The sequence below is a fragment of the Strongylocentrotus purpuratus genome, unplaced genomic scaffold (genome assembly GCF_000002235.5).
Source record: "Strongylocentrotus purpuratus isolate Spur 01 unplaced genomic scaffold, Spur_5.0 spur5_scaffold_16, whole genome shotgun sequence".
Classification (NCBI taxonomy): Eukaryota; Metazoa; Echinodermata; class Echinoidea; order Camarodonta; family Strongylocentrotidae; genus Strongylocentrotus; species Strongylocentrotus purpuratus.
The window spans coordinates 28,352,287-28,379,615 of record NW_022145601.1 but is presented as its reverse complement, the minus strand read 5'-3'; the positions used below and the strand labels follow the sequence as shown (position 1 = coordinate 28,379,615).

Sequence of the window (27,329 nt, the reverse complement as noted above, 5' to 3'; positions counted from 1 at the left end):
CAAGATTACATTAATCTTGATCGTAGGAGACACGAACGAACGTTTCATGATACGAATGTGCATCCTCTGAAACTGACTGAGCAGACAATATTCTGTTGAGAGCCAGAGAGATGTTATGCTGTGTTTAATGATATGAATGTGACCCCTTCTGAAACCGAGCAGACAATATTCTGTTGTGAGCCAGAAAGATGTTATCACTGTGTTTAATGATATGAATGTGACCCCTTCTGAAACTGAGCAGACAATATTCTGTTGAGAGCCAGAAAGATGTAATGCTGCGTTTCATGATACGAATGTGCATCCTCTGAAACTGACTGAGCAGACAATATTCTGTTGAGAGCCAGAGAGATGTAATGCTGTGTTTAATGATATGAATGTGCATCCTTCTGGCACTAACTGAGCAGACAATATTCTGTTGAGAGCCAGAGAGATGTAATGTTGTGTTTCATGGTATTAATGTGCATCCTCTGAAACTGACTGAGCAGACAATATTCTGTTGAGAGCCAGAGAGATGTTATGCTGTGTTTAATGATATGAATGTGCATCCTTCTGGCACTAACTGAGCAGACAATATTCTGTTGAGAGCCAGAGAGATGTAATGTTGTGTTTCATGGTATTAATGTGCATCCTCTGAAACTGACTGAGCAGACAATATTCTGTTGAGAGCCAGAGAGATGTTATGCTGTGTTTAATGATATGAATGTGCATCCTTCTGGCACTAACTGAGCAGACAATATTCTGTTGAGAGCCAGAGAGATGTAATGTTGTGTTTCATGGTATTAATGTGCATCCTCTGAAACTGACTGAGCAGACAATATTCTGTTGAGAGCAAGAGAGATGTTATGCTGTGTTTAATGATATGAATGTGCATCCTTCTGGCACTAACTGAGCAGACAATATTCTGTTGAGAGCCAGAGAGATGTAATGTTGTGTTTCATGGTATTAATGTGCATCCTCTGAAACTGACTGAGCAGACAATATTCTGTTGAGAGCCAGAGAGATGTTATGCTGTGTTTATTGATATGAATGTGCATCCTTCTGGCACTAACTGAGCAGACAATATTCTGTTGAGAGCCAGAGAGATGTAGTGGTGTGTTACATGATATGAATGTGCATCCTTTTGGTACTGACTGAGCAGACAATATTCTGTTGTGAGCCAGAGAGATGTTATCACTGTGTTTATAATGATATGAATGTGCATTCTTCTGGCACTGAGCAGACAATATTCTGTTGAGAGCCAGAGAGATGTTATCACTGTGTTTAATGATATGAATGTGTACCCTCTGACACTGAGCTGAAAACTTTCAGTTGAGAGCTAAAGGGACATTCACTCTGTTTCAAACGAAGAGAGTTAATACCAATGTGGTGCTCAACATACCATATGAGTATTACCTCCGTTACAATACCAAACCAACCATTTCTTGGCCATTCAATGTAATTTAAAAATTTTAAACTTCAGTTCTGTCTGTACCGTTGTTCAGTCTGATATCAGCATTGTTGGTGTGAAACAGAATACTACTGACCTACTGGCTCTGAGCAGGCAATTTATTGAGATATTGCACCCATAACCCTGTCAAACAATGTTTACTAAATGACATGCCAGAACATAGATGCACCCACGCAAGCCGAAGATGGGGTGAGTAAACTTTTTATTATGTTTGCATTCCACTTTATATATCTCTCTTTTCTAGGTCAGACGAGGATACAAATGCAGAGCTCAACTGACATGAATACCTTTTACAAGAGCTTGATAAAAGGAAAAGAAGGCTAATCTGTATGCTATGTAATGCTGTAAGTGCTTTGGTTAGATAAGTTATAACTAGTAAGGTACACGAAACATGTGTTATCATTGTTATGATACAGCAATAAGGGATGATGGGATTTGGCCATTTCTGTGGGCATATTAAGATCTACAAAAGTGGAAGGTACACTGAAGAATACATAAAGTAAAGCGATAAATGTACCAAATTTGCTGAGGTGAAGCGGGAATATTTATAACCTCATTTCACATAGAATGTTGCTTCCAATAATATCAAATTAGGTTTACATCATCTGAAAATTGAGAATAGTCCGCAGATACATGGAGATGAAAAGTACAGTTGACATTTACCCACTAGGGGCTGCAATAGAAAAACCCCTCCTGAGATGCAAAATTGTGTTATCTGATCAATGCTCCAGATGATATCATTGTGTTTTATCTGACAATAGCAAGGGTGTGTTATGGAGAAGAAAATACATCTGCCTCGTTTACAAAGCCCCTGTTCCTCATAGCATTGTACAAGTGTATGTATACTGCGTAAGATGAATGATTACCATCTACTGAGATACAGAAGGGCATTGATTCATATACATAGGTGTTGTAGCCGAGGGGCCTCAGTACTTGACTGGAAATGCAAAGGTTGTGAGTCCGATCCCCAACACAGAACTAATGACCTTTGGCAAGGTATTAATATACAAAATGTATCTGCCACTCCATACCCAGGAGAGGAATGGGGACCTGGTAGAGTGACCAAAACCTTTGTGATAGTATGCCCTCACAGTGACCATATGATAAAAAACCTCCCCAGGAAGTGGAGATGGTGCACACTGCATGAATTTATCAAATAACCGGGGTAGGAATAATATCTGTAAAGCGCTTAGAAGATCATATTTCATATTAAGCACTATATAAATCTAGATTTATTATTATTACTAATATACACAGAGTTAGTAAGTACTGGCTATCAGCATACGATAGATGGACAAAATTTGCTGTCTTCTTTTTTTATAAGTGACCTCTCTTTTTGGAATTGCTCACTCCTTTCGGAACATATATAGCTAGCAAATCCAGGTCATTTCGCTTAGGTACAGGGTACATACACTCTTACAACACATGTTACAAACTACCTTTCCAAAGACCCACTTATCATAGCCGCATCAACCAATATGACCCAGTCATTGTGAAGCTAATAATAAGGAAAGCAATCACCGTCGTAGGCCCAGTACCATGAAGTCAGTCAGGAGGACTAGCTGTGTCCACAGTGAGAGATTGAAGAACAAACAATAGATGGCCCACCAGAGTGATGAGCAATCGATTATGAGGACATTGGTGATGGCTCGGACTTGATACTATGTACGGTGAGACTGCACAGGAGACACTGGGTACATCTGTGAGTGGCGGTATCAGGGTTCTCTTACTGGGGAGTGGGGGAATACATGTACACACCCTGTAAGTCAACAAATTTCAGGTTTACTAAAAAAAGGATTATTGTTTCACATTTACAGATTCTTTTTAAGATCTAAAATGTGTATTATTGGGGAAATGTTACAGGGCTCAACACTGAATGATGCCCGGGACAAACAGACCCCCAACATTTTTTTTTTTAATTTTATTTTGTTTGCACATAGGGCTCATGCATACAGAGTGTGAAAAATTAGATACGGACTCCCTTCAAGGAAAAGATATTTTAGAGCCCTGCTTATATGTGTACTTAAGGTACACGTACATGTATGATGTAGGTCCTATTGGGTTTTGCTGGAAAGGGGGAGCACATTTATGCCCTGTGCCTCTTGCATCCACCAATGACGAGTATTTGAACAGCTCGACTCTCGCAGGACTTGGGATACGATGAAATCTCTGGTTCTACCGCTTTTCACACTGAACATCATTGGAGTATTGACCTACAGATTCAAAGTAAATGAGCTAGAGGTCACTGCAATAAGGTGGTAACTCCATCCCATTGAAATTGTTATTGTGTATTTAAAGCCTACTTGCTTCTATCTAGTAGAAATCTGAAGCCATGCAGGATATTGATTACAATATCAAATAGAGCAGAAATCCAGATGACTGTGAATCCACATAATTGTGTGTATTATCATTACGGAAGTTTGTGAACATGGACACACATCTATGCCTACATTTACATTGTTTATGTAGCCCTACGTCTGGGCTGCGCAACAATATATAGGCCTACATTACCGGTATACAATAACAGAGTAATTTGTGCTATGTTGATATCAAATCAAAACATCAGAGTAGATCAGATTGCACTTGGAATAATGGACTTTGAACTGTGGCTGAAGATATTTCCAGCCTAAAATCCTAAAATTTTCAATAATGTAAATATTTTCACAACTTATCAGTCGTTTTAAAATGGATGATCAGATGTAAGTTAAGTTATAAGAATATGTTAAACACTCTTAACTTCACATAAACTTTCAGTTTCACTGTATTCACTTACAAAATAATAAATCAAAAACAGATATGTTGTGATGTACCACCTACATACCATGGACAGTAGTACAGACCTGCAGTGAACATTGTACACTTTGAATAGATAAAAACAAAAATCCAGTTCAAGTACAACAAACAGCAAAACTTATTGTGACAGGAAACCCTATAATATACACAAACTATCCAGTAATGTGTAGGCTCCTAGTGAACATACCGATCCCCTCAAACAGCATGTCAACAACTGCTGGTTGCCATAGCAACATGGTGTGAGGGACATTATTTAGAGGAAGGATAAAGAGCCTATTGTTCATAACTGGGAAATGACATGCATAACATGAATATCTTGCCATCCAATACCAACATTCTATGCACAAGTATGTTACAGTGGTTCGTAAGCATGCAGACCAAGAACTTTTATCGGAAATGAAATACACTGTACATGCATCTGCTGAGAGCCAAAGAACAGTTACAATGTACTTGTATAAGTTAACAGAGTTAGCGCTCTTCTAGCTCTCAAAAATTAGAAACACCCTGGGTAGATTACGCTATGTTCAAGAGGTGAAAATATTTCAATTTAAAATTACAAAGTGGTTTGTATTCAGCTCAAGACAAACAGTTTAAAGGTACTATGTCCCATTTGCAGGCCCCAAAAAATGAAAAGGTTAAATTCCAACGACATTTGAAAGATAATAGTAATTTAGAACTTCCCTAAAAAAGGTGGGGCTTGAAAATGTCTTCAAGTGAGAAAATAACGACTATTAGTCGTCAAATCGACTTAGGAGCTATAGAGCCAATAAGTAATACCGGTAGTCTTGATTTTCAGACCATTGTACCGAATGGTCATACGTTTTATGCTCCGCAAAGATTCAATCAGTTTAATTTTGGCAATCACAAGAAGTGGGTTATTGATGTAGACAAATGCTCATGTACCCTTTACAGCTCATGTTATGTGTGTTATTACCAAAGAAGAAAAAAAGCCAGTCAGGCACTCAATAGTGTCTGACAGTGAAGTCTAGCACGTAAACGGTTTCCTTGCATAATTTGAATATTAGGACACTGCTAACGTTTAAATTTTGCAGATAGGACTTACATGACAATGATGACATATTCGTAATTCCTGCAAAGGTCTTCAGAATTTGAGGTTGGCTGCAAAAGGGACATAGTACCTTTAAAACCTGTCATTAATTGCCTGATGAGAGCCTGAGAGCAACAAGGTTGGTGTCATACATGTATACATATAAAAAGGTATTTCAACAGATTTAACACCTTTTTTATCAGGAATATATAGTAAATAGTAAATATATAGTATAAGTCGTTTACAGGTGACCATGTTTCATGATGTACATTTGATAAAGAGTTGAAAATCCATCAATTCATTTTTGCAGAAACTACTTCCATGTAGTCAACTCAGTACTAACAGTCTTATGACTAAATCTCTTAATAATATAATTCATTGTTATTTCTGTATTTAAGTAAGATCGACCAAGTGCTATGAAATATGAAGTTCCAAGTGTATTACATACATTGTAGCAGGCAGTAGAATGTTCTATCAATCTTCAAAGTTGGGTTCCTTGTAGCTACTAAAGGAAGAAGATATACAGCAAAGTTGAAAGCGGGTAAAAGAGCATGAGTGTTCTGACATGGACTGCAATGTTTACAAAGTTAGATATTACCTTTCATTCATTACTGGTGATCAGAGAGCAAATTGACACAGATCTAGACACTATTCTTGACACTTCTTAGATCTTTTGATAACACCTCCGTGCAAACAGTTCCATTCATTGTATATTGCATCCCTTCATGTGTGATGTGACATGCAGAGTACTTAGCCTATTCAAAGTAACACAAGATAAAGTCAGATTTCTAGCAGTCTCTAATACTATGGATTTGTAATTTTTGTAGTTTTAAAAAACTTTAGTTTGAGAAACATCAATGTTTTTTTTTAAATAACGCACTTTCAATGATATGGATTCATACGGCACTGAAATGATAACTGCTTGAAGCTTTAAATTAAAAGTCGGGCAAGCTATCATAAGTACGGCAAGCAATCATAAGCACAAGCTGATGACACCTAACAGTTTATTACGTCCATGTAGCACATCTTTATCAATGATGACGCCCCCACCTACCCCCCCCCCCCCCCCACTGCTCTCATAGTTTCGTGTCAACTATAAGATTGCCTGTGGTTTAAAACTTCAAGTAAACTTTGTGCTTTAGAAACCACAAGTGCATCTACATGATCCTTCACTGCAAGATAACCTTGATTCACAATAGAAATACAAACTTGTATATTTTTTGTAACACTTAATTTTTTTTAAAGTCAAGCCCTCAGTCAATTTTGTATCCTAGGGCTAAAGTTTTGACTGTTACAGTCTGGAAAAATCGAACTGCACGTCTGCGATCCTGAATTTTTGACAATATATTCTTATATTCATTAAATATTCAACAAAACTGGATTTCGAGCTGTACAAACAGTATAAAACACAATCCTGTTACAGAGGAAGTTAAAAGAGTAATTGAAAGGTCAGAAAGGGTCAAAAACCTGCTACAGCGAGTCTTCTGTTTCCTGCTCTATAGTTTTACAGGTTGGTACATGTAGGCTGTAATCTTTATAGTGAAAACTTGTTATTTTCCTGTTGGTTCTCTCCTGTGAAAGTCTGTGTCTAGACGACAATGCTGGTATTACACAGTTACGCAAATTTTACATGTTTAACCCTTTATATGCTAAAAAATAATCTCCCAGTGTCACACAGTATTTACCATGGATAGATCAGCGTATTTCTATGGGGGTGTCGAAAGACATCTCTATCAATTTTGTGAAAGCGAAACATTAGAAACCGCTGTGTATTTTCAAGAGGAAATACCATTTAAAAGATAATACAGTGTCTTTTTCCCAACTTGCTTTGCTTGCTTGCTTGCAACATTTAGAAACATGGTTTATTGGTAAGCAAAGCAATACTCCCACAAAATTGTGTCTGTTGTTTGTGCAAAATGCATATGTGGCAAACTAGTTACTGTCCAGAAAGGTGAAGCAAGCACCCAAAGTGTTAAAGGCAGTCTAAGGTTGTAGGAACAATGAAAAGAAGATTTTCTTAATATACCGGTACATAAAATGACTAGACAAACAAATAATATTTGCTCCCCAAATTGGAAGGGAAAGTGGAATAAGAAAAGTGTGCACTAATTCAGTCATAATCATAGAAAAGGAGAATTATCAGACACATAAGGCCTATTGATAAAATATGTAGTTTTTTTGCAAACAGGTGCAAAAATTTACATGTAGGAGTGTACACATAATTGTTGTTTGTTTGTTTTTGCTCATTATTAATCTCATTTTGCTAGTTAAAGGATCTGATTTACAGCACAACTGGTTTAGAATGATTGGCAAACAGTCAAAGTATGATTTTCTGATCACCAGAAATCAAAATCCCCTTTAATTCACAGGTGTAAATGAACAAAATTGTAATTTCTTCCTGTTTGTTTCCTCTCATGCATTAAGTCTAGACGCTTGTACAGAAGGCAATGCAGCATACCGGTAATCATTTCTTGCGGTGGTTAGGAACTCAAGATAGCTGATAGTTTCTGTTTCATTTAAGAACCGACTGAATTCACTGAAACTACCCTAGATCAAATAAAATAGTCTAAGACTAGTAAAAAAAAAAATAGTGATAAACAGCAGAGAAAATGTGTTTTTGACAATTTAACTGCTTTCAAATCTGAATATATTTTTCATCTTATCTTTTTTCTTCTAATTTTCATTGTTTCCACAAGAAAATGGAGATGACTTTTCTTATAGAATCAATTCACTTGTACTTGGGAAGCAAATTCTCTTGACATACTAGGTACGCACTACGCAGACTGCTTAAAGACATTGTATCCCAGTGCATGTACAAAATGTTGTAAAAACCTGTAAAAGAAATGTCTTTTCCTTACAAAGATCATTGCAGGAGGAACTCAGAGACCCATTAGGCCAGTGAAAAATAATATATTTCCTAGAACTCTATGGGTTAGATACATTTGTATATTACATTTCCTTCTTTGCAAATTGAATTAGAGTGGAAATGTCATTTACGGACACATTAGGAAGCAGGATAATGATGCCATTACCAAATGTGCCAATGCCAAGAATGTAGTGATATAGAATATTAGGAATGTAGTGTATAAATATTGATTACTTAGCTACTAATTGAGTGTAATAGGATAGGACGTAATGGAAGTATACTTGATGTCAATTTGTGTTGAAGCATCAATGATGTTTATTAGGTGCGGCAAATGGTCACAAAGAATTACCACATACAATCATTGTTGAAGATATTAAAATCTTCTTAATGTTATGTTCATGGTCCATAAACTCGAGCATTGAATCTAAATGTCAACAGAGATTAAGAAGATAATAAAGAAGACTGTTAAAAGGGATCTGCTTCCAAAGTGAATTTGGACTTAATTCCTCTTTTTTAAATTTGTACAATTAATCTCTTCCTTTTGATCATGCAAAATACATGAAAGTCAAATATTACATGGGAGTTAGTGGTGAACAATTGGTTTATTGAAAAGAATTGAAACTCTAAAAGACCTAAAGAAACCAACTTTGCTCCAATAAACAACCAAAAGAATACCCCAAATCTCACTTTTACATTGGCACATCCCCAAAGAGCTCTTTCCCCAAAAAAGTAGTTTTTAAGTGGGTGGATGGCTCTACTTCAATGTAATAATAATACAAACTATGAGATATCTGTGTCATTGGAACGTACAGCTCCTAGTTGAAAAAAATCATTAAAAATTTTGAAATACGGGATATTCCCAATTACACAAATTTCCAGGTGTTTTAATTTAAACCTTAAACAAAATTAACCTGTCAATTAACTTCTACTAAAGTTTTCCTTTAGTAGACATTAGGCCCATTTACACAGCCCAAACACCATTTTGAAAAATTGTTGATTTTTTGGATTGCCGTTTACACTACTGGAAAAACGCATTAAAAACTTCTTTTTTTGTGGTCATTCCGATATTATGGTGAATAGCGACTTGTCGCTGCTCTGCATGGAAGTGAGGGGAGCCATGTGACTGAAATCAGAATCGTTCACCGAAGCTTCGAGAATGGGCATTTACACTCACTGCAAAGATCAGTGAAATCTCTGCCAGCATTTTAAGAAACACACTCCCAACATGGAATGTGAGAAGAATCAGTGGTTTTTGCTTGAAGTGTAGTGTTATTGAATGTGCATGGGGAAGAAGGGCTGTAATGAATGCTTCATACCCATCCTATGAAATGTCTCTATCATAAGATTGTTGAGGAGGGGCACATAACACCCCCTCCCCCTCCCCTCCCCCTCCCCTCCCCCCTCCCCTCTCAGGTCAATTGACTTGGATCACAAACTATCCATTGCATGAAGAGGAAGTGGGTACTCACTCGCTTTTGAAATCAGGGTGCTGTCAAACCGCCGCACAAATGGGAACAAAAATAACCCGGCTATAATTGACAACTCGAGGTCTCGACTGGGGAGCATCTATTTTAGAGTGTAACATAGTAATCGAGCTGCTTAACAAGAGCTCATTCACACTTGGCTCTAGACGATGATTTCATTTTCATGACTTTGGAAGCTTTTCATTTTCACGACTTTGGAAGCTTTTCATTCATCTTCTTCTTTCATTGAGCTCTTTTCCTTTTTGAGATGTGCAATGGTCAAATTACATTTCCTACAGTGGTTTTATAACATTTTCTTATGTCCCCTCTCGTCATGTTTTTTAATTTGTTTCATCCAGAGCTCTTTTTCTAGTCTTCAAGAGCTATTTTATGTGATTTCCAAAGCTAAATCATTCACTCCTCGTATGTTTTGTATTTTACAACCTTGGAAGTTTGAAGCAATCAGTGGAATATCTGATAGCAAACTTTATGGAATTGGACTCTCACAACAAATTTCCATCAGCTATCTTAAATTTCTAAACATTAAATTAAAAAAATTGTTTGATTCTCTCAGTAAACTGCAATCATCACTGCTTGGATTTTTCCCCTTACAGTCGTAGAAGGATTTGATTTTGTGTTCATGCCTTTCTACAGGCTTTATTTTGTCCGGACAGAGGTTTAGGGTTCGTAGTAGGTCCATGGTTAGGGTTAGGGTTACAATAGGGCTTCAGGTTAGGTTTAGAACAAGGGTTGTAATTGGGTTTTAGGTTAGGATTTAGGGTAGGGTTGGGTTCACCATTTAGTTGACCATGTAGCAAATTATTGCAAAAGCATACTATACAACAGTACTTGTATTTTATGTGAACACACCCTAAAAGGAGACAATAATTAGCAGATGTCTTGAATCTGAGCCGTGACTTCCTCGAGAGACCTACATTGCCTTAATAAAACATAGCGTGTATGATCTAGCAGATTTACAAGGGAAATACAATGTGTTCTCATTCTCTTCTATCCTCTCGACTATAACCTTTTCAAGCTTGTGCCTTGATTGAAGAAACCTGATCTAAATAATGATACAAAATATCTTCACTTGTGGCATTGGTTGAAAAGTCACTAGGGAGGGAATGATAATTAAGGCTTTCTTTGACGAATCTTACACCACGATTCAATTTGACTGGGGTATGTTTTTCATCTATTATGCCAGTTGTTTCGAATTAAGCATCTTTTAATCGTTTCCGCACATTTTGCTTCTCCCTCTTCCCTTTTTTCATAATAGTTCTTCCTCTTATTTTTACCTTTGTCATCGTCTTCATTTTCTAATCTTTATTTTCAAATACTTAATTTGATCATCCTGCAGATCATCTTACTTCACCTTTGTTTTCTTGGACCTTCATCCCTTCCCTTTCATCTGATTCCTCCTCCTATCTTCTGTTTAAAATCATTTTCCATACTTGACATTTTGTCTAGAGACTCTAGATCTAGTCCAGAGCAAATACATACTGTACATCCAAAAATTATCATCAATTTTAAAACGGTAAAATACTGGTGCACCACTTTCACATTTGAATAGCTCTCCGAACACTGCTGATGTTTGTGACATCACGCACCGGACCAAATTAGCATAAATAAAGGAAACGATTCCCCATAACAAAGCACTCATTTCAAATGGCTCTTTCATCAGCTCCTCTTCACTTATCTCTCTTCCCGGTACTTCACCAGCATTGTTGTGACTTTCTGATCTGTTGCCTCACTATAAAGTTTGGACAAGGTTTTATTTTGATAAAACATGCAGCATTTTCATGAATAAAGTAATCATTTGTAGCAATGTACATGTAGCTTCACTATGGATTGTAAGAAATATACCACTGTACATTTAGCTGCATTCAGCTTCATAAACAAGCTCTACTTTCCTATCTTGTTTTGCAATTGCTTAAAAACAAAGACTAAAACGACTTTCCTCGCTTTTTGCAAAGAGAATTTTTGCTGAACTTCCAGATGTAGTCAATAGAGGAAGTAAAAGGTAAACTGAAGGCTACAGGAATCGGGCTACTGCCGGCCAAACTACGAGGCACTTTTGTACCTTTGAACATTGAGCTACAAGTACATTTCTAGTTTAAGCAACTGATTTCAGTAGAAAGAAGCTTTAACCAGCTATGTACAGTAGCATTAAGTTAAACTGAAATTTGATTTGATTTGATTTGTAAATAGCAGCAAAAAGCCCTACTACCTGGATTTACATTTGCTGAATATTGTCTCAGAAAACTCTGAGCTTTCTATGTCTCAAAAGATGTACATGTATATGTGCCAGATCTTTTACTTTCTATTCTTACATGTAATTTCCACTGATCTTCAATATCTAGGCTTCCCAATTCATGTCTGAGGATTTAATCCAAATCTAGAATCTAGACTATGATTATCACTTTAATTTGTCAATGTCCACAGAACATTGAGCAAACTTTACTCCTATGATTGTGGCATTTATCAGTTGGGCTGGGCCCATCCGGAATCTATGGGCTTTCATTTTCTTCTCTAAAACAAAGTACAAAAGAAGTTAAAAACCTCAATTTGCCTTTTACAATTCCAATGGCTTTGAATCCTTCTAGCTCATTCTGACTATTAATGGGGTAAATCATCAAATAGACACATTCTTGAAAGCAAAATGTCGAATACAGACTATGCTTTATAAATGTGTGCCTGCATGTACATGTTTGCCGTGTACCATAATTACATCAGGTTCCAAGTCTTACTTCCTGGTATTTTGTAGTTTCACACTTGTTGCGTAAACAAATCAAAACAACGATATCTGAGCCTGAAAAATCTATTCAGATGTATTCAAAAACCGCACAATTTGCACATGTCTAATTGTTTAATCAAACTGAAGTTATGGATCACAATTAAAAGGTCTATGAATAATAAAAACAGATGTTTTACACTATATAAAAGCTAATACTGGACCAGGATCACTCCACTTGTGGAAAACAACATGCAAAATGCATAGAATTGCAACCTAAAACATGTTTTGTCTTAATAAAAGTAAGTTCTTCAAACTTGTCTCCCACATGTAGGCTAATATACATGTAAGTAATATAATACTTTCAGTGATTTACGAATTAAAGATAAAGGTGAGTTCTGGTAATGCGATTGCATTGTGAAAGAAAAGGTGTGGAATGGATCAGAAAAAGTTGATGATGTAGCATGTAAGTATTGGTGTGCACTGCAAGGTTCTGGAGTCATCAAAATCATACAAAATTTGGCCCAGTCTTGGTAAAGTAACAAGCACTGTACAAAGATGTACAGTATATGGGACTACACAAATGGTGTCAGGGCTAGTACTACCTTGATTTCCTTGTCTTTCTATGCTCATTACTCAGCCAGTATACATTTTCTTCCAAAACTGTTTGGCACATGTCATTTATTTGTAATCTTGAACATTCAGTATAAGTTTCGTTTGATTCTGTGAGAATGAATTTTCCTTTTTTTTTACCAGAACTGGAGTTTATCTTTAACTACAAGCCAGTATGCTTACAGTTAACATGTATGTATGTATTGAAAGAAAGTGATGAAGCACCATTTGTAAACAGAACAATAATGTAGGGTCATCTTATTGCACTGTATTACATATTACGGGACTATTTCTATACAAAACGAGGGCAGCGAGCCAGAAACAACATGAATCTGAACACTGTTTAGCTCCAGTAATCTGTGAGTTGTGGTGCAGTCTCAATGAAAATCCCTGGGTTTATTGAATACTGGCTGGAGGGGGAGATTAAATTGAGAAAGGCATCAGACAAGATCCTATCAAATGGAAAGCAGCTATTTGTTCAGTTTTTAATAACACTTTGGATTAAATCCCCAGTGGAGTTTGTATAGGGTTTCCTTGAAAGGATGAGGTGATATCTTTTGTTGGGGATGGTGAGATTTTCCTTGTACTGAAATTACACACAATAGGTTTGGGGAGAGAAGGGCTGATTTTTAAGTATGCCCTCTGAATTTTGTAGTACGGACATTATACATATAGAACTATATTTTCAGTTTGTACATTTGTTTGAAGCACAAGATTATTTACATGTAACTTTTAGGAGAATTTGTACTCTTCATTCAAATAAAATCACAAGCTTCTTACAATTTGGCCCATTTCTGCATGAAAAATCCTTCTCTAGGTTATGGCAGATGATAATAATGATGATAAGGATGACAATGATTGCATGTATGAGAAGGATGGTGATATAAATGATGTTATTTTGTGAAGAAAATGAGAATTGTTAGTATTCTTCAAAACCATTTTGTAGAGGCTGATACTGTTTTTCAGTTTGAAAATGAGCTGGTCAGGTTTTAGCAAAATGCTGAATCTAAGAACAATTTCTGGGCCGGATAGATATTGCGCACCTGTCGCGTAGTCCCATATACATCTTTCTGTGTTTACAGTGCTTGTAACTTTACCAAGACTGGGCCAAATTTTGTATCATTTTGATGATTCCAGAACCTTGCAGTACACACCAATACTTATATGCTAGATGATCAACCTTTTCTGATCGATTCCACAACGTTTCTTTTACAACGCAATCGCATGACCAGAACTGGTCTGTACCTTTAAGTATGATGATGATAATAATGATGATGATGATGACAATGATGAGGGTGATGCTGATGCTGATGAGGATGATGCTAATGATGATGATGATGTTACTAATACTAGATCTAGTTTCACACCAAATAAACTTATGATCAATATCATTTTATGGAAATTTCAATCATTGACTTGAGTGACATTGTCTTTGTCAATCATAATTTTGTAATTACTCCATGACCGATGACCATGTTATTTGACTTTTTATCTCTGATATTCATACAAACCACATTAAGTTCAGTTTAAGATTTTAACACATACCTGACAGTACTTCTTGACTGCCTTCGCCGAATCTTCCTCGTCAAATTCATCGTCATCGCCCGCTTTCAGCCAACTTTTTCTAGCAGCAGCACTAGCGGACGACGGCGGGGGCGGATACGGACCTCCAACAGCGCCCAGACTGCTGGCCGAACCAGACAGCGAGTTCCGCTCGCTCGACGTCCCGCTGCTGCTACTGGCTTCGCTGAGAAGGCGACTCCGACGTTGTAAATGTTGCTCGCGTTTTTCGACAAATTCCCTCCTGTCATCGACTTCGATGTTTTTCTTCCCCTTCATCATGGTCGTAGAAACACTTCAGCATAAAAAGATAGTTGATCAGGACGATGTTTACAGTAGAAAATCAAGTCCTAACTCTTCACAACAAAGGTTACCAGTAACTCATCGCCTCCAAGATCATAGACTATTGTCGCGATAGCTCTGGTATTGTTTACTTTCGTTTTGAGTAGTTCCGCGTGTATAATGTCAGAAATCCTAAGGTACTATGGTATAATGTAGACACCGCAAGATGGTGCTATACAAGAATAAGATACCAAAAAAAGTCATTGACATGGCAATCGAACTTGTCCAAAAGGAATACTGTGTAGCTAGGTGATATTTTCACCCTTTCTTTTCTATACATTTATATTTAATTCTTAGCCTTTTCTTAGGTTTCCTAATTTTCTCCATATTGTATTCGTTCTTCACAAGAATATAATGAGAAGTTTGGGCTGCAAGGCTTTCTGCTTCTACGCAGGGGCGTCGCCAAAGGGGGGGGGGGGGTGTGGGGGTGCGACACCCCCCCCCACCTGTCAGGATATTGTCGGTAAAATTGCGCTGGCGTCGGGAAAAAAAGAGAAAAGGGGGAGGGAAACAGTGGCGGATCCAGGGGGGGGCCCGGGCCCCCCCCCCCCCCCCCCTTGAGAAAAAAATCTTGCAAAATCACGCGATTTTTACCTTTTTGGGGGGTTGGCCCCCCCCCCCCCCCCCCCCCTGGCGCTCAAGGGGGGGTGCAAATTTTAAAATTTTCGAGGACCAAAAAAAAAAATTGTGCTCATTACCCCCCACTGAGCGACTTTTCGGCCGGCGCGATTTTCAAATTTTCGGGAGCAAAAAAAAAAAAAAGTTGGGCCCCCTCCCCTAAGAAATCCTGGATCCGCGCCTGGAGGGAAAAAAAGAGAGGGAAAAAAATAAAGGGAAGGGAAAGAAAAGAAAAAAGAAAAGGAAAAGAAAAGAAAGAAAGAAAAGAAAGAAAGGAAAAGAAAAGAAAGAAAGGAAAAGAAAGGAAAGAAAAGAGAAGAAAGAAAGAGAAAAAAGAAAAAGAGGGGGAGAGGAAAGAAAGGAAAAGAAAGAAAAGGAAAAAAAGAAGAAAAAAGAGTGAAAGGGAAACAAAAGAAACGGGGGATGAAAGAGAGGAGAGAGAGAGGGGAGGTAAGAGTCTGAGAGAGGAGGAGTGGGAGTAAAAGAGAAAAGGGGGTTGTTGGGTGGAGTCGTCTCGTCGAGGGAGCAAGAAAGACACGGGTAAATATGTTGCTGTGTCGGGTCAGCTGTGTCGGTATTCTTGCTCGATCCTCATCAATGCATAAGTTTGAAGTCGGTGAGATGTATATTGTCGGTCGGCCGACAAGTTTTTTTCCCTACGAACTGCGACTTCTTATCCGCTGTGACGACTTCGAGAGTGACTACAACTACAATATTTGTATTTTCTCGAAGTTTAACTTTCCTATAATATCAGCTAAAGAAATCAGAGGTTTAAAATTTTCTGGGAAACTAAATTCAGACAAGGTTTAAGAGTCAACAACGGTACGACGAATCATTTTCCTTTCTTTATATTGTGATGAAACGCCAAAAATTCCGCGCTTCGCGCGGAAGGGGAAACTTCATTTAGACGAATCGAGAACGGTACAACGAATCGTCTTCTTTCTCTAATAATTTAAGGAAACGTCAAAGCTTCCGCGATTCGCACGAAAGTGGGAAACTGAATTCAGACAAATAGGGCTTAGTAAAAGTCGAAAACGTTACAACGAATCGTGTCCTTTCTCTAATAATTTGAGGAAACGTCAAAGCTTTCGCGCTTCGCGCGAGAGGGGAAAACTGAATTCAGATGAAAAGGGCTTAATAATAATAAGATTCGAAAACGGTATGAGGAATCGTCTTCCTTTCTCTATATTGTGATGAAACGACGGAAGGGGAAAACTTCATTTAGACGCGTCGAGAACAGTACGACGAATCGTCTTCTTTCTCTAATAATTTAAGGAAACATCAAAGCTTCCGCGCTTCGCGCGAAAGGGGGAAACTGAATTCAGACAAAATTAATAGGGCTCATTTAGAGTCGAAAACGGTACAACGAATCGTGTTCTTTCTCTAATAATTTGAGGAAACATCAAAGCTTTCGCGCTTCGCGCGAGAGGGGTAAACTGAAATCAGATGAATAGGGCTTAATAAGATTCGAAAACGGTACGAGGAATCGTCTTCCTTTCTCTATATTGTGATGAAACGCCAAAAATTCCGCGCTTTGCGCGGAAGGGGAAACTTCATTTAGACGAGTCGAGAACGGATGGACGAATCGTCTTCTTTCTCTAATAATTTAAGGAAACGTCAAAGCTTCCGCGCTTCGCGCGAGAGGGGGAAAATGAACTCAGACAAAATTAATAGGGCTTATTTAGAGTCGAAAACGGTACAACGAATCGTGTTCTTTCTCTAATAATTTAAGGAAACGTCAAAACTTCCGCGCTTCGCGCGAGAGGGGGAAACTGAATTCAGACAAAATTAATAGGGTTTATTCAAAGTCGAAAACGGTACAACGAATCGTGTTCTTTCTCTAATGATATGAGGAAACGTAAAAGCTTCCGCGCTTCGCGCGAGAGGGGGAAAATGAACTCAGACAAAATTAATAGGGCTTATTAAGAGTCGAAAACGATACGACGAATCGTCTTCTTTCTCTAATAATTTAATAAAACCAAAACGCGGGAGGGGGAAGCTTCATTCAGTTTAGGATTAAGAGTCGAGAACAGTACACCGAATTGTCTGCTTTTTCTCATAATGTAAGGAAAAGTCAAAGCTTCCGCGCTTCGCGCGAGAGGGGGAAACTGAATTCAGACAAAATTAATAGGGCTTATTTAAAGTCGAAAACGGTACAACGAATCGTGTTCTTTCTCTGATGATATGAGGAAACGTCAAAGCTTTCGCGCTTCGCGAGAGGGGGAAACTGAATTCAGATGAATAGGGCTTATCTAATAATTTAATGAAACGTCAAAACTTCCGCGCTTCGCGCGGGAGGGGGAAGCTTCATTCAGATTAGGATTAAGAGTCGAGAACAGTACACCGAATCGTCTGCTTTTTCTCATAATTTAATGAAACGTCAAAGCTTCCGCGCTTTGCGCGGGGGGAATACTGAATTCAGAAAAGGATAAACAGTCGAGAATGGTACAGCAAATCGTCTTCTTTTTTTTTATAATAATTTAATGAAACGTCAAAGCTTTCGCGCTTCGCGCGGGAGGGGGGGGGGGACCTTCATTCAGCCTAGGATTACCAGTCGAAAACGGTACAATTAATCGTCTTCTTTTCCTAATAATTTAAGGAAACGTCTAAGCTTCCGCGCTTCGCGCGGGAGGCTCATCACCCACACCCCCTTATGAGCGCGCTTTTAAGTGATTCTCTTGCTCACTACCGCCCCTCCCTAAAATAAGATCCTAGCTCCGCGCCTGCATTAAAATATATAGCTATGATGCTGACTAAATTTAAGAAATAATTCGTATATTAATGTCGTCGGGGAAAATGACCATTTTGCGCATATGCAAGTACTATAGATAGTCCATAGGAAAAACAATTTAGCCTTCGGCCCTAGGTTTTTAGGGTTGACTTTGAAGATATTGGAAATTTAATTTTGTCGGTAATTGGTGGCTACTTTTGTCGGTAATCGTTGGCCTCTACACCCCCCCCCCCCCCCACTAAAAAAGGTCTAGCGACGCCCCTGCTTCTACGAAGCTTTGTGTACCTTGCTATTAAAGGCCAATCAAAAAAAACTTACAAGTTTCTCGTCCCCTCCCGCCTCCTTTTTGGCTGCCACCTCCTTTCGGCTTTTGTTTACTATTTACTATTCAAATAAAAAGCAACAACAACATAACGAATAAAAAAAGGCTATGGTGTTCATTTGTATAGTATAGCTTCTATAGCTAATGCAAGCTGAACACATGTACATTTTTCATTGTTTCTGAATTTTGAAACTTGCTTAGCAAGTGGACTAAAATGATACAAAATTTACATATCATTAATTTTGTCATACACTGCATCAGTATATTCAAATAGCACAATATCTGTAAATAAATATACCTTGGCCAGCCATGTTAGCATTGTAGCCATCTTAGGAAAAATGAAGAAAAAAATAGAATAAAGCGCTGCCTCCTCCTTTTTTGAAAAAGTCCGGACGAGAAACTCGTTACTTTTTATTTTTATTTTTTTTAAAACGTTTTAGCCCTCCATAGGCTATTTTATTGAGTCAAACAACATTTTTACAATTCAATGAAATTAAGTCTTTCCTTAACTCGAACAAAACAGAATACTTTCACATTTCTCTCCTTGTTGTTCATACAAACAAATGTTGAAGTGCCTGCCATTTAGTAAAAAAATTGTTATGCATACCAGATAACCAGATAGAGAATGGATATATCTCTCGTCTTCATAATATTGAATAATTTTCTTCTTTAAAGAACTAAAATTTGGAATTTTGTTATTAAGCTTTTGAACAAATAGTTGAGGCTTAATCAAAGTCACCATGCAATTTAAAGCATCGTTTCTTTTGTCTTCAAAACCAAAAATTACATTTTCTAAATTAAACTATATCTGTAATCGAGAACCTTCATTTATCCATTTCACCGTTTCATTCCAGATTGATTTACTGATTTCACAATTGTAAAAGAAATGTACAATATCTTCCAACTCTTCTTTACAAAACGAACATTTATCGTTACTCACTATTTTCATCTTATACGGTTGCTTGTTCAAATACAGAATCCTATTTACTATCTTAAACTGAAAATATCTTAAACCAATATCTGGAGTAAAACGAAATATCATTCTATGATATTTCTGCATTCTTATACATTCAGGGGTATAATCTAAATGTCGTTCCCATTTCATACATATTGAGTTAACACAATTTGTTTTTCCAAGAAAAGTTTTGTAAATATATTGACAACCTTTTATGTCATGTACTAATATTTTGATATGTGACGGCATTAGAGGATCTACTACATTTTTTTCACATTTTTCAATATGCATTTAATATCGACACTTTATAGCTTGAGTTACAGAATAATAAAACAAATAATTTAGTTTCAAGCAGAATTTTTTTTCACATTGCTCACGAGTCAGAAGTTTTCCCTTATCATCAATCAAATCATTTATACATCTGATGCCTTTTCCATACCAAGATTTAAAAAATACAGATTTTTGTCCAATTTTTATTGAGCTATTTCTCCACAACGGATAAGTTAACCAATCATCTCCCTCTATACGACTAAACATAGTCAGAGCGTGAAACACATGTCTCCAAAAAGGATTAGCAACTTCATGAGACAATGCCGAAAAAAATTCATCACCAAACCCTACTACAAATGAAATGAAAAGAGATCATTCCATGACATATGTTAAGGACGACACAGAATGCAAGGGTTAGGGTTAGGTTAGGGTTGCAAACTATGTAATCACAGAGTGCAAGGGTCCCCCCTTGCATTTTGTCCCGTCCTTAACATCTCATGGAATGATCTGCGATTACATAGTTTGGATAGACTGATCATACACTCCTATATAGAAATGAAAAGAGATCATTTCATGACGTGTTAAGGACGACACAGAATGCAAGGGTCCCCCCTCGCATTTTGTCCCTTCCTTAACATCTAATGTAATGATCTGCGATTACATAGTTTGGATAGACTGAAAATACACTCCTATATAGAAATGAAAAGAGATCTTTTCATGACATTCTTCCATCCTACGTCTACCGCACCCTTCCCCCACCCTACATCTACCCCAGCCTACACGCACCCTAAGTCTACCCTACCCATTCTTCAATCCTACCTCTACTACCATCATACGCCTACCACCACCCTACCCTTTCTTCTATCCTACCTCTACAACCATCCTACGTCTACTACAACCCTACCCCTTCTTCCATCCTACGTCTACCCCCATCCTACCCATTCTTCAATCCTACGTCTACTACCATCCTACATCTACCACCACCCTACCCTTTCTTCTATCCTACCTCTACAACCATCCTTCGTCTACTACAACCCTACCCCTTCTTCCATCCTACACCTACCAACACCCTACCCTTTATTCTATCCTACCTCTATAACCATCTTTCGTCTACTATCACCCTACCCTTTCTTTCATCCTACGTCTACCCCACCCTACCCATTCTTCAATCCTACCTCTACTACCATCCTTCGCCTACCCCACCCTACCCATTCTTCCATCCTACGTCTACCCTACCCCACCCTACGTCTACCCAATCTTACCCCCAACCTTCCACTACCCTACCCTTTCTTCTATCCTACCTCTACAACCATCCTTCGTCTACTACCACCCTACCCTTTCTTCCATCCTACGTCTACCCCAATCCTACCCATTCTTCTATCTTACCTCTACTACCATCCTTCATCAACTACAACTCTACCCATTCTTCCATCCTACGTCTACCCCACCCTACCCCCACCCTACGTCTATCCAAGCTTACACCCACCCTAAGTCTACCCTACCCATTCTTCAATCCTACCTCTACTACCATCCTACGCCTACCACCACCCTACGCTTCCTTCCATCCTACGTCTACCCCACCCTACCCATTCTTCAATCTTACTGCTACATATCATCCAACGTCCGCCCTACCCTACCCTTTCTTCCATCCTACTTCTACCCCCATCCTACCCATTCCTCTATCCTACCTCTACTACCATCCTTCATCAACTACAACCCTACCCATTCTTCCATCCTACGTCTACCCCACCCTACCCCAACCCTACGTCTACCCTACCCATTCTTCAATCCTACCTCTACTACCATCCTACGCCTACCACCACCCTACCATTTCTTCTATCCTACCGACACTACTATCCTTCGTCTACTACCACCCTACCCTTTCTTCCATCCTACGTCTACCCCCATCCTACCCATTCTTCAATCCTACGTCTACTACCATCCTACATCTACCACCACCCTACCCTTTCTTCTATCCTACCTCTACTACCATCCTTCGTCTACTACAACCCTACCCTTTCTTCCATCTTACGTCTACCTCCATCCTACGTCTACCCCACCCTACCCATTCTTCAATCTTACTGCTACATACCATCCAACGTCCGCCCCACCCTACCCCTTCTTCCATCCTACGTCTACCCCCATCCTACCCATTCTTCAATCCTACGTCTACTACCATCCTACATCTACCACCACCCTACCCTTTCTTCTATCCTACCTCTATAACCATCTTTCGTCTACTACCACCCTACACCTTTCTTTCATCCTACGTCTACCCCACCCTACCCATTCTTCAATCCTACCTCTACTACCATCCTTCGCCTACCACCAAACTACCCATTCTTACATCCTACGTCTACCCTACCCCACCCTACGTCTACCCAATCCTACCCCCAACCTTCCACCACCCTACCCTTTCTTCTATCCTACCTCTACAACCATCCTTCGTCTACTACCACCCTACCCTTTCTTCCATCCTACGTCTACCCCACCCTACCCCCACCCTACGTCTATCCAAGCCTATACCCACCCTAAGTCTACCCTACCCATTCTTCAATCCTACCTCTACTACCATCCTACGCCTACCACCACCCTACCCTTCCTTCCATCCTACGTCTACCCCACCCTACCCATTCTTCAATCTTACTGCTACATATCATCCAACGTCCGCCCCACCCTACCCTTTCTTCCATCCTACTTCTACCCACATCCTACCCATTCTTCTATCCTACCTCTACTACCATCCTTCATCAACTACAACCCTACCCATTCTTCCATCCTACGTCTACCCCACCCTACCCCCACCCTACGTCTACCCTACCCATTCTTCAATCCTACCTCTACTACCATCCTACGCCTACCACCACCCTACCATTTCTTCTATCCTACCTCCACTACTATCCTTCGTCTACTACCACCCTACCCTTTCTTTCATCCTACGTCTACCCCCATCCTACCCATTCTTCAATCCTACGTCTACTACCATCCTACATCTACCACCACCCTACCCTTTCTTCAATCCTACCTGTACTACCATCCTTCGCCTACCACCAAACTACCCATTCTTACATCCTACGTCTACCCTACCCCACCCTACGTCTACCCAATCCTACCCCCAACCTTCCACCGCCCTACCCTTTCTTCTATCCTACCCCTACAACCATCCTTCGTCTACTACCACCCTACCCGTTCTTCCATCCTACGTCTACCCCCATCCTACCCATTCTTCTATCTTACCTCTACTACCATCCTTCATCAACTACGACCCTACCCATTCTTCCATCCTACGTCTACCCCACCCTACCCTTTCTTCCATCCTACTTCTACCCCCATCCTACACATTCTTCTATCCTACCTCTACTACCATCCTTCATCAACTACAACCCTACCCATTCTTCCATCCTACGTCTACCCCACCCTACCCAACCCTACGTCTACCCAATCCTACCCCCACCTTCCACCACCCTACCCTTTCTTATATCCTACCTCTACAACTATCTTTCGTCTAATACCACCCTACCCTTTCATCCATCCTACGTCTACCCCCATCCTACCCATTCTTCTATCCTACCTCTACTACCATCCTTCATCAACTACAACCCTACCCATTCTTCCATCGTACGTCTACCCCACCCTACCCCCACCCTACGTCTACCCCAGCCTACACCAACCCTAAGTATACCCTACCCATTCTTCAATCCCACCTCTACTACCATCCTACGCCTACCACCACCCTACCCTTTCTTCTATCCTACATCTACAACTATCTTTCGTCTACCCCACCCTACCCTTTCTTCCATCTTACTGCTACATACCATCCAACGTCCGCCCCACCCTACCCTTTCTTCTATCCTACCTCTACTACCATCCTTCGTCTAATACCACCCTACCCTTTCTTCCATCCTACGTCTACCCCCATCCTACCCATTCTTCAATCCTACCTCTACTACCATCCTTCGCCTACCACCACCCTACCCATTCTTCCATCCTACGTCTACCATACCCCACCCTACGTCTACCCAATCCTTCCCCCAACCTTCCACCACCCTACCCTTTCTTATATCCTACCTCTACAACTATCTTTCGTCTACCCCACCCTACCCTTTCTTCCATCTTACTGCTACATACCATCCAACGTCCGCCCCACCCTACCCTTTCTTCTATCCTACCTCTACTACCATCCTTCGTCTACTACCACCCTACCCTTTCTTCCATACTACGTCTACCCCCACCCTACCCCCACCCTACGTCTATCCCAGCCTACACCCACCCTAAGTCTATATACCCTACCCATTCTCCAATCCTACCTCTACTACCATCCTACGCCTACCACCACCCTACCCTTTCTTCCATCCTACGTCTACCCCAATCCTACCCATTCTTCAATCCTACGTCTACTACCATCCTACATCTACCACCACCCTACCCTTTCTTCTATCCTACCTCTATAACCATCTTTCGTCTACTACCACCCTACACCTTTCTTTCATCCTACGTCTACCCCACCCTACCCATTCTTCAATCCTACCTCTACTACCATCCTTCGCCTACCACCAAACTACCCATTCTTACATCCTACGTCTACCCTACCCCACCCTACGTCTACCCAATCCTACCCCCAACCTTCCACCACCCTACCCTTTCTTCTATCCTACCTCTACAACCATCCTTCGTCTACTACCACCCTACCCTTTCTTCCATCCTACGTCTACCCCACCCTACCCCCACCCTACGTCTATCCAAGCCTATACCCACCCTAAGTCTACCCTACCCATTCTTCAATCCTACCTCTACTACCATCCTACGCCTACCACCACCCTACCCTTCCTTCCATCCTACGTCTACCCCACCCTACCCATTCTTCAATCTTACTGCTACATATCATCCAACGTCCGCCCCACCCTACCCTTTCTTCCATCCTACTTCTACCCACATCCTACCCATTCTTCTATCCTACCTCTACTACCATCCTTCATCAACTACAACCCTACCCATTCTTCCATCCTACGTCTACCCCACCCTACCCCCACCCTACGTCTACCCTACCCATTCTTCAATCCTACCTCTACTACCATCCTACGCCTACCACCACCCTACCATTTCTTCTATCCTACCTCCACTACTATCCTTCGTCTACTACCACCCTACCCTTTCTTTCATCCTACGTCTACCCCCATCCTACCCATTCTTCAATCCTACGTCTACTACCATCCTACATCTACCACCACCCTACCCTTTCTTCTATCCTACCTCTACTACCATCCTTCGTCTACTACAACCCTACCCTTTCTTCCATCTTACGTCTACCTCCATCCTACGTCTACCCCACCCTACCCATTCTTCAATCCTACCTGTACTACCATCCTTCGCCTACCACCAAACTACCCATTCTTACATCCTACGTCTACCCTACCCCACCCTACGTCTACCCAATCCTACCCCCAACCTTCCACCGCCCTACCCTTTCTTCTATCCTACCCCTACAACCATCCTTCGTCTACTACCACCCTACCCGTTCTTCCATCCTACGTCTACCCCCATCCTACCCATTCTTCTATCTTACCTCTACTACCATCCTTCATCAACTACGACCCTACCCATTCTTCCATCCTACGTCTATCCCACCCTACCCTTTCTTCCATCCTACTTCTACCCCCATCCTACACATTCTTCTATCCTACCTCTACTACCATCCTTCATCAACTACAACCCTACCCATTCTTCCATCCTACGTCTACCCCACCCTACCCCACCCTACGTCTACCCAATCCTACCCCCAACCTTCCACCACCCTACCCTTTCTTATATCCTACCTCTACAACTATCTTTCGTCTACTACCACCCTACCCTTTCATCCATCCTACGTCTACCCCCATCCTACCCATTCTTCTATCCTACCTCTACTACCATCCTTCATCAACTACAACCCTACCCATTCTTCCATCGTACGTCTACCCCACCGTACCCCCACCCTACGTCTACCCCAGCCTACACCAACCCTAAGTATACCCTACCCATTCTTCAATCCCACCTCTACTACCATCCTACGCCTACCACCACCCTACCCTTTCTTCTATCCTACATCTACAACTATCTTTCGTCTACCCCACCCTACCCTTTCTTCCATCTTACTGCTACATACCATCCAACGTCCGCCCCACCCTACCCTTTCTTCTATCCTACCTCTACTACCATCCTTCGTCTAATACCACCCTACCCTTTCTTCCATCCTACGTCCACCCCCATCCTACCCATTCTTCAATCCTACCTCTACTACCATCCTTCGCCTACCACCACCCTACCCATTCTTCCATCCTACGTCTACCATACCCCACCCTACGTCTACCCAATCCTTCCCCCAACCTTCCACCACCCTACCCTTTCTTATATCCTACCTCTACAACTATCTTTCGTCTACCCCACCCTACCCTTTCTTCCATCTTACTGCTACATACCATCCAACGTCCGCCCCACCCTACCCTTTCTTCTATCCTACCTCTACTACCATCCTTCGTCTACTACCACCCTACCCTTTCTTCCATCCTACGTCTACCCCACCCTACCCCCACCCTACGTCTATCCCAGCCTACACCCACCCTAAGTCTATATACCCTACCCATTCTCCAATCCTACCTCTACTACCATCCTACGCCTACCACCACCCTACCCTTTCTTCCATCCTACGTCTACCCCCATCCTACCCATTCTTCAATCCTACCTCTACTACCATCCTTCGTCTACTACAACCCTACCCTTTCTTCCATCTTACGTCTACCTCCATCCTACGTCTACCCCACCCTACCCATTCTTCAATCCTACCTGTATTACCATCCTTCGCCTACCACCAAACTACCCATTCTTACATCCTACGTCTACCCTACCCCACCCTACGTCTACCCAATCCTACCCCCAACCTTCCACCGCCCTACCCTTTCTTCTATCCTACCCCTACAACCATCCTTCGTCTACTACCACCCTACCCGTTCTTCCATCCTACGTCTACCCCCATCCTACCCATTCTTCTATCTTACCTCTACTACCATCCTTCATCAACTACGACCCTACCCATTCTTCCATCCTACGTCTACCCCACCCTACCCTTTCTTCCATCCTACTTCTACCCCCATCCTACACATTCTTCTATCCTACCTCTACTACCATCCTTCATCAACTACAACCCTACCCATTCTTCCATCCTACGTCTACCCCACCCTACCCAACCCTACGTCTACCCAATCCTACCCCCAACCTTCCACCACCCTACCCTTTCTTATATCCTACCTCTACAACTATCTTTCGTCTACTACCACCCTACCCTTTCATCCATCCTACGTCTACCCCCATCCTACCCATTCTTCTATCCTACCTCTACTACCATCCTTCATCAACTACAACCCTACCCATTCTTCCATCGTACGTCTACCCCACCCTACCCCCACCCTACGTCTACCCCAGCCTACACCAACCCTAAGTATACCCTACCCATTCTTCAATCCCACCTCTACTACCATCCTACGCCTACCACCACCCTACCCTTTCTTCTATCCTACATCTACAACTATTTTTCGTCT

The 27,329-nt window shown here is 40.6% G+C and overlaps 1 protein-coding gene across 1 annotated transcript; it reads right to left on the bottom strand.

Moving 5' to 3' along the window:
- Nucleotides 1–2,624: 2,624 nt before the first annotated feature.
- LOC115924623 lies at nt 2,625–14,990 on the bottom strand. The gene is made up of 2 exons (XM_030987229.1): nt 14,506–14,990; nt 2,625–3,660 (listed from the first exon to the last, which is right to left on the bottom strand). The coding sequence occupies exons 1-2, from the start codon at nt 14,800–14,802 to the stop codon at nt 3,502–3,504; spliced, it is 456 nt and encodes a 151-aa protein (XP_030843089.1). The 5' UTR covers nt 14,803–14,990; the 3' UTR covers nt 2,625–3,501.
- Between the last annotated feature and the right edge of the window lie 12,339 nt (nt 14,991–27,329).

Bases quoted from the DNA above. Each gene is read 5' to 3' on its own strand.
- LOC115924623 (XM_030987229.1), bottom strand. From the start codon at position 14,802: ATGATGAAGGGGAAGAAAAACATCGAAGTCGATGACAGGAGGGAATTT. The intron at 3,661-14,505 runs GTATGTGTTAAA...TTGAATCTGTAG, and splicing joins CAGTCAAGAAGTACTGTCAG to GTCAATACTCCAATGATGTT.